Source organism: Balaenoptera physalus (genome assembly GCF_965194825.1).
Source record: "Balaenoptera physalus genome assembly, chromosome: 5".
NCBI classification, from domain to species: domain Eukaryota; kingdom Metazoa; phylum Chordata; class Mammalia; order Artiodactyla; family Balaenopteridae; genus Balaenoptera; species Balaenoptera physalus.
Window position 1 is genome coordinate 132,071,434 of NC_138884.1, and position 15,069 is coordinate 132,086,502.

Consider the following 15,069-nt stretch of genomic DNA (forward strand, 5'->3'; position numbering starts at 1 on the left):
TACTGCTGCTTCTTTAAATGCAAGGAAAAGACAGTTAAAGGGATACACTTAAAAGATAGTAAAACCTTTTATAATATCTCTTTAGAAGTAACTTTTATATACCAAGGTATAGATTATTTTTCAAATTTAGCAAAAGAAATTAACCAATTTATGTTACTTGTGTATACTTGTATACCATATATATATGGTATCTGCCAATAATGTTTGGGCATACCATCTCTCTGCCATACTGCAGAGAGTTATAATATCCACTTTCAGTCTAACCCAATTTAATTGAACAAAATCCTAAATAAGTTTTCCCAGACCTTGGGTACTAAATATTAATTATATATTAATACAACCTCCTTTGGCCTAAGGGTAGTTAAGACCTGAATGATAAAATAGTAAAATAATGACTACGGGAACTTTTCTTTTGTAGGTTAGAGTAGGATAAGTTAAGGACCATCTGGTGTCCCTCATAATTTCATGGCGTGTAGGGAAATAGCTGTACGTCTTTGAAATCCTTACTTGATGCTTGGAATTGAATGTGGAGAGAATCAGGACTTATCACTCTCACATGAAATGAGTTTATTTAGGTTTTGGCTAATTTTTTTTAACATTACAGACTCTAAAATTAGATTGGCTAGATTGGTTTTGCTACTACATTATCTGCATAATTTTGGGTAAATAGCCTCTCTGCATGCCTTTCACCCTATCTCCAATTTCTGGATCTAGCAATTTACCCTATGGTAGAAGGGTAAATAACATAGTATAGTGATAAATAAACAGAGTATAGTTGTCCATATATCATCTTCATCACTGTCACCTCAATCAAAATCTTTCAGTAAACAAAATCTGAATGTTTCTATGTCAAATCTAAACTCCTCTTCCTGGCTCTCAGGCCCCCTCATAACTAGGCCCTATTTTTACCGTTCAGTCTTGCTTCCTACTTACTCTCCACTCATTACCATCAAATATACATATATATATGTACTCCAATTCAAATATAAAACTTACTGAAGGCTAGGCACAATACTACTTTAGGTACCCAATAAAAATCTGTTGAAGATAAAGCTTAGTTTGAGTCAGAGATCCTGCCTTAACTAAAACTTTAAAGTTACTTAATACCATGAGAGTGCTTTCATATAGCATTTCTGAGAAATGATTGATACTGCTTTCAGCTATAATTATGCATATTAGTTTAAAATTTAAAAACATATATGAGAAAAAAAAACATATATGAGGAGAAAAATGTATGACTCTATCCACCAATATTTACTGAAGTCTCAGAAAGTATCAAAGCAATTATTCTCGTCACTTATACTCCTGAGCATGAAAGCATTTGACCTCTAAGCATGGTACTTCTCTTAAAAACGTCTGTTACTTCTAGTTGCCTATAGTTCTTATTTGGGTGTATGAGGCTCTTTAATTCTGTTCCCAATCTAGCTCTCAAACCAAATATTTTACCACTCCCATCTGTAAAGGAGAGACGGTCCATACAGGCAGACGCTTGGCCCGGGGAGCCCCCGTGCCTGCTGGGAAATCTGTGGGGTCAGACAGAGGGGCTGGAGAAGCCTAGGCTCTGCTTGTGAGGAGTGTGTGCGTGCTGGCTTGCTAACAATCAGGGCAAAAAGAGACCGGCGCTGGCTGGTGCCGCCTTGCCACACTTCCCAATCCGAAGGGGTGAACGCCTGGGTCCCGCTTATTCCACACCTCAGCCTGGTGTGAGATAAGGGCAGAGATTCAATCTAGCTGCGCAGAGACAGACTGGGCCGCCTGAGGTGGATCAGGGCCAAACTGCGGAGACCACTATCAGTGCACACATGGGGGTGGTGGATCAAACTGGGCAGACACTGTCAGTGCACGCACCGGGCGGTGCCACAATTACGTGCAGTGGCTAACTGCCACATCTCCAAGTCCCTGGGAGAGGGCTCGATATAGCTGCACAGAGACAACTTGAAGGGTCTGAGGTGTGGTCTGAGGAGAACCTCGGAGCCTATGGTAGGTGTGTGCACGGCAGGGGCGGGTCTGGCTGCAGCAGACTTTGTCAGCGCATGCATAGGTGGTGCCAGAGAAAAGCAGAGTGGCTGGATGCTGAGTCTTGAGCAGACAGGCCCTGGACAGGAGTACGCAGTGGTACGTTTCCAGTGGGAGCGCTCCAGCTCCACCCACTTCACACTGCAGTGTGGAGCTGGACGTGGGGCCGACAGGTCCTGGTAGAGGTCTACCACAGAGGCTGCCCGGGTCCCAGGTGCAGCACAGCAACCTCAATTCCTGCAGTCACAGCCTCCAGCCCCAGCCTACTCCGCACCACAGCCTAGCACTAGGTCTGGGATGAACACAACAGAGAAAGGGACGAGACCACGGGCTGCTTCTGGGCGAAACCATGGGCAACTACAAGTGCATAGGTTCGCTGTGACTACACAGACCTTATATGCTTCTGCGGTCACCTCCTTTGGGGCAGAGCATGCACTCAAGGGCAACTGAACCTAACTGCACTCAACCATTAGGGCTTCTTCAACAACTGGGGAGCAGACACTGCCCCCAACAGGGTGGTGACAGCCATGGAGCAAAGAGGAGGCCCTGCCCCTCATCTAGCACAGGTTCTGCACACCACAACACCTATTATAACCCCTATCAATGGGATAAGAGCCAGCACACTCTGAAGAAAGAAGTGGCTGATCTATACCAAAACAAGCCCTTGCACCAAAAATAACAGACTCACACGGTCTACACAGGGAAACACCCCTTCAAGACCAAAGTAGATAATGGTTTCTCCTAAATTCATGGAGACAGAGAAAGTTAAAAAACAGAGGAACTACTCCCAATTAGAAGAACAAGAGAAATCTCCTGAAAGAACAAATAATGAAACAGACCTCACCAGTCTATTAGACCCTGAGTCCAAAAATGAAGTAATAAAAATGCTGATTTAAGAAAGATTATTGGGACTTCCCTGGTGGCACAGTGGTTAAGAATCTGCCTGCTAATGCAAGGGAAATGGGTTTGATCCCCGGTCTGGGAAGATCCCACATGCTGTGGAGCAACTAAGCCCATGTGCCACAACTACTGAGCCCGTGTGACACAACTGCTGAAGCCCACGTGCCTAGAGCCCATGCTCCGCAACAAGAGAAGCCACCACAATGAGAAGCCCACACGCTGCAACGAAGAGTAGCCCCCGCTCACCACAAATAGAGAAAGCTCACACGCAGCAACAAAGACCCAATGCAGCCAAAAATAAATAAAGTTAAAAAAAAGATTATTAATAAAATTCAGATTATTAATAAAATAAAATTTACTAAGATTATTAATAAAATAAAAATAATAAAAATTCATTATTTATTAATAAAATAAAAAAGATTATTAATAAAATTCAGATCACTGTAACAAGGAACTATAAACTATAAAAATGAACCAATCAAACAGACAATTTGATTACTGAGGTAAAAACCAATCTAGAAGCAATGAATAGCACACTAAATGACACAGAAGGAATAAGTGATCTAGAAGACAGAATAATGGCAATCACCCAATCAGAACAGCAGAAAGACAAATGAAAAAAAATGAAAGCAACATACAAGATCTATGGGATATGTAAAGTGTGCCAACCTATGCACAGAAGGAGAGAAGAGAAAAAAGGGTATCAAAAATGTATTTGAAGAAATTATGGCTGAAAACTTTCCAAACCTTAAGAAGGAAACATATATCCAGGTACAGGAAACACAGAGGGTCCCAAACAACATGAACACACACAAAGACATATTATAATTAAAATGGCAAAAGTTAAGGCAGCAGGAGAAAAACAAAGAGTCAGTTACAAGGGAACCCCATAAGGCTATCAGCTGATTTCTCTGCAGAAACTCTGCAGGCCAGAAGGGTGTGACATGATATATTCAAAGACCTGAAAGGGAAAAACCTGCAACCTAGGATACTCTACCCAGCAAGATTATCATTTAGGAGAGAAAAAGAATTTCTCAGACAAGCAAAAACTAAAAGAATTCAGCAATACTAAACCTACCCTAAAAGAAATACTGAAAGGTCTTCTCTAAATAGAAAAGAAGCAAGAACCTATAGAAAAAAGAAAAACACAATAGGATAGGCAAATATATGAAAGGATTGAAAATTACTTAAATAAGCAAGCACACAGATTTAAAAAACAATAAAAAAATTGTAAAAGTGATTATAACTACAACAAACAGTAAAAGGGTAAGCATGAAGATGCAAAACAGGATATCAAAATCACAAAAAGTGGAGAAGGGGAGTATAAAAATGTAAATCTTTTAGAATGTGTTTGAACTTGCATGACTATCAATTTAAAGTAGATACAGTTATGGGTCAACATACTTGTAAACCAGGGTAGCCACAAATCAAAAACATACAATAGATTCAAAAAAACTAAAAAGAAAGAAGCTCAAGCAAACTAAAAAAGAAAACCATCAAATCACAAAAGGAAAAACAAAAAGAAAAAATGAGCCAAAAAAGAGCTACAAAAACAACTGGAAAACAAGGTTTTAAATGGCAACAAGTACATACCTATCAATAATTACTTTATGTGTCAATGGACTAAATGCTCTGATCAGAAGACACAGAGTGACAGACTGGATTAAAAAAAAAAAAAAAAAAGAACCTATAATATGCTGTGGACAAGAGACTCACTTCAGGGTGAAATATGCACACAAATTCAAAGTGAGGGGATGGAAAAAGATATTTCATGCAAATGGAAACCAGAAAGCAGGAGTAGCAATACTCATATTGGACAAAACAGACTTTTTAAAAAAGTCTACAAAGAAAGACAAAGATGGACACTTTATAATGATGAAAGGGATCAATACAAAAAACCTGATATTACACTGTAACATATATGCACCCAATATAAGAGCACTTAAATATATAAAACAAATACGTAACAGACATAAAGGGAGAAACTGACAGAAATACAATAATGGTAGGAGACTTTAACACCCCACTGATATCAACAGACAGATATTACAGACAGAAAATCAATAAAGCAACAGAGGTCCTAAATGACACAATAGACCAGTTGGACTTAATTGATGTTTACAGGACACTACATCCAAAAAAAAAAAAAAAAAAAATTCTTCTCAAGTGCACATGGAACATTCTCTAGGATAAAACACATACTAGGACACAAAACAAGCCCCAACAAATTTACGAAGATAGAATTTACCTCAAGCATCTTTTCTGACTACGTGAAACTAGAAATTAACCACAGAAAGAAAATTGGGAAAAGACTGAACACATGGAGACAAAACAATATGCTACTAAAAAACCAATGGGTCAACAATGAAATCAAAGAGGAAATCAGAAAATACCCTGAGACAGATGAAAATAAAAACACAACCTTACAAAATCTATAGGATGCAGAAAAAGCAGTTCTATGAGGGAAGTTCATAGTGATAGGGGACTTCTTCAAGAAACAAGAAAAATCTCAAATAAACAACCTAACCTACCAACTGAAAGAATTTTAGAAAAAGAAGAATGCACAAAATCCAAAGTCAGCAAAGTCAGCAGAAGGAAAAAAATAATAAAGATCAGAGAGGAAACAGAAGAGAGATCCAAAAAAACAAGAGAAAAGATCAATAAAGGCAAGAGCTGCATTTTTGAAAAGATAAACAAAATTGACAAACCTCTAGGCAGGTTCATCAAGAAAAAAAGAGAGGACCCAAATAAACAAATTAAGAAATGAAAGAGAAGAAATAACAACTGATACCACAGAAATAAGAAAAAAAAATCCTAAGAGAATCCTATGAACAGTTATATGCCAACAAATTGAACAACCTAGAAGGGACAAATTTTAGAAACATATGGCCTGCCAAAACTGAGTCAAGAAGAAATAGATAACTTGAACAGACTAACCTCTAGATGTGAAATAGAATCTGTAATTAAAAAAACTGCAAACAATAACCCAGGACTGGACGGCTTCGCTAGGGGATTCTACCAAACATAGAAAGAAGAACTTACACCTATCCTTCTCAAACTATTCCAAAAAACTGAGGAGGAGGGAACACTCTCAAATTCATTCTATGAAGTGACCATCACCATAATACCAAAACCAGACAAAGACACTACAAAAAAAGAAAATTACAGGCCAACATCTTTGATGAACATAGATGCAAAAATCCTCAACAAAATACTAGAAAACCGAATCCAACGATACATACAAAGATCAAACACCATGATCAAGTTGAATTAATTCCAGGGTTGCAAGAATGGTTCAACATATGCAAATCAATCAACGTGATACACCACATTAACAAAAGGAAAGACAAAAACCACATGGTCATCTCAACAGATGCGGAAAAAGCATTCAACAACATTCAACATCCATTCATGATAAACACTCTCAACAAAGTGGGTATAGAGGGAAAATATCTCTGTAATAAAAGCCACTTAAGACAAACCCACAGCCAACATAATACTCAATGGTGAAAAGCTGAAAGCCATCCCACTAAATTCTGGAACAAGATAAGGATGCCCACTCTCACCATTTCTATTCAACATATAGTAGTGGCAGTCCTAGCCACAGCAATGAAACAAGAAATAAAAAGTATCCAAACCAGAAGTGAAGAGGCAAAATTGTATTTATACGCAGATGACATGATACTCCATATAGAAAACCCTAAAGACTCCACACAAAACTATTAGAGGTTTACCTCCTCCCACAAATACATCAAAAACACATTGACACGTGGAACAATTCACACAGAACATCTAGTGAATGCTGGCAGAATGCGCAAGAAAACTTCCACATAACCAAGTAAGACAAAAGAATAAAGGAAAAAAAGAGAGAGAAAGGAATCTGATGGGACCTGAGCCCCAGGGAGGGAGCTGTGAAGGAGGAAAGCATCAAATAAAATACAAGGGAATCCCCATAAGGTTAACAGCTGAGTTTTCAGCAGTAACTATTCAGGCAAGAAGGAAGTGGCATGATATAATTAAAGAGATGAAAGGGAAAAACCTAGAACAAAGAATACTGTATCCAGTAAGGCTCTCACTCAGATTCGATGGAGAAATCAAAACCTTTACAGACAAGCAAAAGCTAAGAGAATTCAGCACCACCAAACTAGCTTTACAACAAATGGTAAAGGAACTTCTCTAGGCGGAAAAGAAAAGGTCACAACTAGAAACTAGAAAATTATGAATGAGAAAGCTCACTGGTAAAGGCAAACATACAGTTAAGGTTGGAAATCATCTACACACAAATATGATAGGAAAACCAGAAACTGTGAGCAAAGCAGAGTACAAATGGAGGATATTGGAAATGGTTTGGAAATTAAGAGACCAGCAACTTAAAACAATCTCATATATATATGGCCTGCTATATCAAAACCTCATGGGAACTGCAAACCGAAAATCTGCAATAGATACACACACAAAAAAGAAAAAGCAATCCAAACACAACAGAAAAGATAGTCATCAAATCACAAGAGAACAAAAGAGGAAGGGAAGAAAAAAAAACCCTACAAAAACAAACCCAAAACAACTAACAAAATGGCAATAAGAACATACGTATCGGTAATTACCTTAAATGTAAATGGATTAAATGGCCCAACCAAAAGATGGAGACTGGCTGAATGATACAAAAACAAGACCCATATATACGCAGTCTACAAGAGACACATTTCAGATCTAGGGACTCATACAGACTGAAAGTGAGGGGATGGAAAAAGGTATTCCATGCAAATGGAAATCAAAAGAAAGCTGGAGCAACAATACTCAAATCAGACAAAACAGACTTTAAAGACGGTTATAAGAGTCAAAGAAGGATACCACATAAGGATCAAGGGATCAGTATAAGAAAATATAACAATTGTAAATACATATGCACCCAACAGAGAGGAACTCAATATATGAGGCAAATGTTAACAGCCATAAAAGGAGAAATTGGCAGTAGCATAATAATAGTGGGGGACTTTAACAACCCACTTTCATCAATGGATAGATCATCCAGACAGAAAATCAATACGGAAACACAGACCTTAAATAACACATTGGACCACATAGACTTAATTGATATCTACAGAGCTTTCCATCTGAAAGCAGCAGAATACACGTTCTACTCAAGTGCACATGGAACATTCTCCTGGATAGAGCACATCTTGGGCCACAAATCAAGCCTTGGTAAATTTAAGAAAACTGAAATTATATCAAGCACCTTTTCCAACCACAACGTTTTGAGATTAGAAACCACATACAAGAAAAAAACTGTAAAAAACACAAACATATGGAGACTAAACAATATGTGACTAAACAGCCAATGGACCACTGAAGAATTCTAAGAGGAAATCAAAAAATACCTAGAGACAAATTACAATGAAAACACAATGATCCAAAACCTGTGGGACGCAGCAAAAGCAGTTCTAAGAGGGAAGTTTATAGTGATACAAGCTTATCTAAGGAAACAAGAAAAATCTCAAATATACACCCTAACCTTATACCTAAAACAACTAGAGAAAGACGAGCAAACAAAACCCCAAGTTAGCTGAAGGAAAGAAACCATAAGGATAAGAGCCGAAATAAATGAAACAGAGATGAAGAAAACAACAGCAAAGATCAAAACTAAAAGACGGTTCTGTGAAAAGATAAACAAAACTGATAAATCTTTTGCCAGACTCATCAAGAAAAAAAGGGAGACAACTCAAATCAATAAAATTAGAAATAAAAAAGGAGAAGTTACAATGGACACCACAGAAATACATGAGATCATATGAGACTACTAAAAGCAACTATATGCCAATAAAATGGACAAATTCTAAGAAAGGTCCAATCTCCCAAGACTGAACCAGGAAGAAATAGAAAATATGAACAGACCAATCACAAATACTGAAATTGAAGCTGTGATTAAAAAACCCCCACCAAACAAACGTCCAGGACCAGGTGGCTTCATAGGCGAATTCTACCAAACATATACAGAAGAGTTAACACCTCTCCTTCTGAAACTCTTCCAAAAAATTGCAGAGGAAGGAACATTCCTAAATTCATTCCATGAGGCCAAAACCAGACAAAGATACCACACACACACAAAAAAATTTACAGGCCAATATCACTGATGAACATAGACACAAAAATCCTCAATCAAATGCTAGCAAACTGAATCCAACAATACATTAGAAGAATCATACACCATGATCAAGTGGGATTTATTCCAGGGATGCAAGGATTCTTAAATATCTGCAAGTCAATCAGTGTGATAAACAACATTAAGAAACTGAAGAATAGAAATAAAAAAACCCTATGATCATCTCAATAGATGCACAAAAAGCTTTTGACAAAATTGAACACTGATTTATGATAAAAACTATCAAGAAAGTGGGCACAGAGGTAACCTACCTCAACATAATAAAAGCTACATATGACAAACCTACAGCTAACATCATTCTCAGTGGTGAAAAGCTGAAAGCATTTCCTCTAAGATCAGGAACAAGACAAGGATGTATACTCTCACCATTTTTATTCAACATAATTTTGGAAGTCCTAGTTACAGCAATCAGAGAAGAGAAAGATATAAAAGGGATCCAAATTGGAGAAGTAGGACTACCACTGTTTGCAGATGACATGAGATTATACATAGGAAATCCTAAAGATGCTACCAGAAAACTAATAGAGTTCATCAATGAATTCAGTAAAGTGCAGGATACAAAATTAACACACAGAAATCTCTTGCATTCCTATACACTAACAATGAAAGATCAGAAAGAGAAATTAAAGAAACAATCCCATTTACCATCACATCAAAAAGAATAAAATACCTACCAACAAAAACACGACAATCCAAAACCTTTGGGATGCAGCAAAAGCAGTTCTAAGAGGGAAGTTTATACTGATACAAGCTTATTTCAGGGAACAAGAAAAATCTGAGGCAAAAGACCTGTACTCTGAAAACTGTAATATGTTGATGAAAGAAATGGAAGATGACACAAACAGATGGAGAGACATACCATGTTCTTGGATTGGAAGAATCAATATTGTGAAAATGACTATACTACCCAAAGCAATCTACAGATTCAATGCAATCCCTATCAAATTACCAGTGGCATTTTTCACAAAACTAGAATAAAAAATTTTACAATTTGTATGAAACACAGAAGACCCTGAAGAGCCAAAGCAATCTTGAGAAAGAAAAACGGAGCTGAGAGGAATCAGGCTTCCTGACTTCAGACTATACTACAAAGCTACAGTAATCAAGACAATATGGTACTGGCACAAAAAGAGAAATATACATCAATGGAACAGGATAGAAAGCCCAGAGATAAACCCACCCACCTATGGTCACCTAATCTATGACAAAGGAGGCAAGAATATGCAGTGGAGAAAAGACAGTCTCTTCAATAAGTGGTGCTGGGAAAACTGGACAGCTACATGTAAAAGAATGAAATTAGAACACTCCCTAACACCATACACAAAAATAGACTCAAAATGGATTAAAGACCTAAATGCAAGGCTGGACATTATAAAACTCTTAGAGGAAAACATAGGCAGAACACTCTTTGACATAAATCTCAGCAAGATCTTTTCTGACCCACCTCCTAGAGTAATGAAAATAAAAAATAAACAAATGAGACATAATTAAACTTAAAAGCTTTTGCATAGCAAAGGAAACCATAAGCAAGACGAAAAGACAACCCTCAGAATGGGAGAAAATATTTGCAAATGAAGCTACCAACAAGGGATTAACCTCCAAAATATACAAACAGCTCATGCAGCTCAATATCAAAAAAACCCCCAAACAACCCAATGAAAAAATCGGCAGAAGACCTAAATAGTTCTCCAAAGAAGATAGATGGCCAACAAACACATGAAAAGATGATCAACATCACTAATTTTTAGAGAAATGCAAATCAAAACTACAATGAGGTATCACCTCACACCGGTCAGGATGGCCATCATCAAGAAGTCTACAAACAATAAATGCTGGAGAGGGTGTGGAGAAAAGAGAACCCTCCTACACTGTTGCTGGAAATGTAAGTTGGTACGGTCACTATAGAGAACACTATGGAGGTTCCTTAAAAAACTAAATATAGAATTACCACATGATCCAGCAATCCACTCCTGGGCATATATCCAAAGAAAAGCATGATTCGAAAAGATACATACAACCCAGTGTTCATTGCAACGCTATTTACAATAACCAAGACATGAAAGCAACCTAAATTTCCAGGGACAGATGAACAGATAAAGAAGATGTGGTATATATATATACAATGACTATTACTCAGCCATAAAAAAAGAATGAAATAATGCCATTTGCAGCAACATGGATGGACCTAGACATTATCATACTAAATGAAGTCAGACAAAGACAATATCATATGATGTCACTTATGTGTGAAATGTTAAAAAAAAAAAAGAGACAAATGAACTTATTTGCAAAACAGAAACAGAATCACAGACTTTGAAAGCAGACTTGTGGTTGCCAGGTGGGGGAAATGCGGTGGGGAGGGATAAATTAGAAGTTTTGGATTAACATATACACACCACTATATATAAAATAATCACCAGGGACCTACTGTATAGCACAGGGAACTCTGCTCAATATTCTTTAATAACTTAAATGGGAAAAGAATTTGAAAAAGAATAGATACATGTATATGTATAACTGAATCACTTGGCTGTACACCTAAAACTAACACAACATTGTTAATCAACTATACTCCAAAATAAAATAAAAATTAGGAAAAAAAAATGTTTTGTTGTTTAAGCTATCCAGTCTATGGTATTTTTGTTATGGCAACGTGAATGGACTAAGACACCATGTCAGCCCCTTTCTGAACTCTGTGCCTTTATATATGCAATTCTAATTTTCTCAGTCTGTTTTTCTACCCCACCTCCCTTCCCCACCCTGGTTTTTGTTTTGTTTTGCTTTGTTTTTGTTTTGCCTCGAATCTCCTACTCATTCTTCAAGACCCAGTTTAAATGTTACTTCCAAGGAGAAGTCTTTAGGGGCTTTTTAAAGGCAAAGTTAATTGTTAACAATCTGTTATATGACTGCTCTCCCAAATGGATAGTAAGCTACAGGACATCAGGGATATGGTCTTATTAATCTTTGTATTCTTCGCACCTAGCTCACAGTAGGAGCTTAATGAATATTGAATGAGTGGAATAATATCTTAACAGTTTGTTAGAAACACAGTTTGTCTTCCTAATTAAATACAGCCATTTATAATTTTTTTGGAATCATAAAATAATACTTAGGAATACTGAGGTTACTCTGACATTTTTAAGGCCTGGATAAGTGTTTTTTGGATTAAATAAGTATCCAAATGATCAACAACTCCTTAGAAATGACTTTAAAAATATCTTTCTAAGATATCCCATGTTCTTGGATTGGAAGAATTAATATTGTTAAAATGGCCATACTACCCAAAGCGATCTACAGATTTAATACGATCCATATCAAATTACCCATGACATTTGTCACAGAACCAGAAAAATCCCAAAATTCATATGGAACCATAAAAGACCCAGAACTGCCAATGCAATCCTCAGGAAAAAGAACAAAGCAGGAGGTATAACCCTGCCAGACTTCGGACAATACTACAAAGCTATAGTCATCAAAACAGCATGGTATTGGCACAAAAACAGAAATATGGAACAGAATAGAGAGCCCAGAAATAAACCCACATACCTACGGTCAATTAATCTTTGATAAAGAAGGCAAGAATATACAATGGGAAAAAGACAGTCTCTTCAGCAAATGATGTTGGCAAAGTAGGACAGCCACATGTAAATCAATGAAATTAGAACACTCCCTCATACCATAGCACCACTATTCACAACAGCCAAGACTAGGAAACAACCTAAATGTCCATTGACAGATGAATGGATAAAGAAGATGTGGTACATATATACAATAGAATACTACTCAGCCATAAAAAAGAACACAACAATGCCATTTGCAGCAACACGGATGCAATTACGGATTATCATACTAAGTAAGTCAGAAAGAGAAAGATAAATATCATACGATATCACTTATATGTGGAATCTAAAATATGACACAAATGAACCTGTCTATGAAACAGAAACAGACTCACGAACATAAAGAACAGACTGGTGGTTGCCAAGGGGGAAAGGGTTGGGGGAGAGATGGAGTGGGAGGTTGGGGTTAACAGATGTAAGCTTTATATGTACAGGGGATAAACAACAAGGTCCTAATGTATAGCATAGCGAACTATACTCAATATCCTATGATAAACCATAATGGAAAACAATATTTAAAAAAAGAATATATATATATATATATATATATATATATATATATATATATATATATATGACTGAATCACTTTGCTGTACAGCAAAAATTACCACAACATTGTAAATCAAGCATATGTCAATAAAAAAATATTGATCAGAGTAAATTAAAACAATATCTTTCTATAATTCTTTGAGCATATCAAAATTTCTACACTTTTTCTCTAGATAGAACTAAACATTTAGAAAGCAATTTATAAAGCAGAAACAACTTACTTTACTTCGATCTTGTACAACCAATATTTTTCTAGTATTTTCATCAAATACAGCTCCTGTTGGGGGGGGAAGATAATTGAGAAATATGAATTTCATTCACCTCAGACTACTCCCACACTATTACCTGTGGTCATCAAAATCCTACCCATCCCTGAAGGCCTAGTTCAAATAACCACCTCATTCATGAAGAGTTGTAAATTTCTCCAGCAAGAAATCAGTTGCTCAGTTATCTAGGTTCTTTTAACAACTTAGAGTACCAGTGATGGTTCTAGCATATGCTAACTCGTAGGATAATCATTTGCATCTCCTTCTCTAGATCATCTATTCCTGACGGTATAAATAAATTAATCTATCCTTTTTTAGCATTTACTTTAGCGTCCAATTTTATTTTTTTAAAATTAAGTTTTATTGTAGTTGCTTTACAATGTTGTGTTAGTTTCTACTGTACAGCAAAATGAATCAGCTATATGTATACACATATCCCCTTTTTTTGGATTTCCTTCCCATTTAGGTCACCACAGAGCACTGAGTAGAGTTCCCTGTGTTATACAGTAGGTTCTCATTAGTTATCTATTTTTATGCTAGTATCAATGGTGTATATGTGTCAGTCCCAATCTCCCAATTCATCCCACCCCCCACCCCCCGCTTCCTCCTTTGGTGTCTATATGTTTGTTCTCTATGTCTGCGTCTCTATTTCTGTTTTGCAAGTGAGATCATCTATTAGTGTCCAATTTTAAATGCCTAAAGAGATTTATTGAATCAATGAATTGACTTTTCCATTCTCATTTTTATTCCTTGAATCACTGTGTATAAACACGGGTTGTGCTCCCTGACGATCCAAATCTCAAATATCTCAATGTTCGGTTCAAGACCTCCTCCTTAAAGCACTTAAATTTCCTTACCATGTTATGTACACAATGTTATAACTTACCAATATATTGCTTTGGAATATTTATATTTAAGTTCTAGTCCATTGCTTTCATTTATTCATTCATCATATACATTGCCCAGTGTACTAGGCATTTTACTAGATGTTAGGGACTCAAAAATAAGTTTTTTTCTCTCTTTGGGTAATCCTAGGTCAAAAATACAAATGACACTAATGATTTGTATTAGGTTCCTTTAAATGCTATAATTTTAAAATTATTTGTATTTACATAATGTGGGAAGATACAGTTAAAAACATATTTTCCACTTATTCATCCATTCTTTTAATATTAACTGAGCTCCTATATACAATACATATAGGTTTTATGTATAGCATATTAATTGAGATCCTATTATGTGTCAGGTACTTTTCTAGGTGCTAGGGATATAGTGGTGAACAAAACAAAATTCCCCATTGTTATTGGGGTTCGTGTTCTGGTGTGTGTTTGAGGAGGTGACAAATAAATAAAAAATTAATTACATAGAACATGAGAAGGTGATAAGTACTATGTAAAGGTAAAATATAGTAGGGAATAGATACATGCAACACAAGGAAGAACAATATTCTCTGAAATTAAAACACCACATTTTAGTATTTCAAAGCCAAGAAGGAAAACCACAAAGTGAGATATAATTTAATGTTAGATTCTATTAGAAAATATAAACTGTAATTTA

General features: G+C 36.4%; 1 protein-coding gene across 11 annotated transcripts in view; it reads right to left on the minus strand.

Annotated features, from left to right (window-relative positions):
* NUDT6 (nudix hydrolase 6) overlaps nt 1-15,069 on the minus strand; it is a 43,634-nt gene that overhangs the window by 21,258 nt on the left and 7,307 nt on the right. For 8 of the 11 annotated variants that reach the window (XM_082462969.1, XM_082462967.1, XM_082462968.1 and 5 more), the window contains exon 3: nt 13,468-13,523. The exons of the other annotated variants lie outside the window; for them this stretch is intronic. In XM_082462969.1, coding sequence (XP_082319095.1) covers nt 13,468-13,523 — 56 coding nt within the window. The remainder of the gene's footprint in view (nt 1-13,467; nt 13,524-15,069) is intronic. 11 annotated transcript variants of the gene reach the window in all.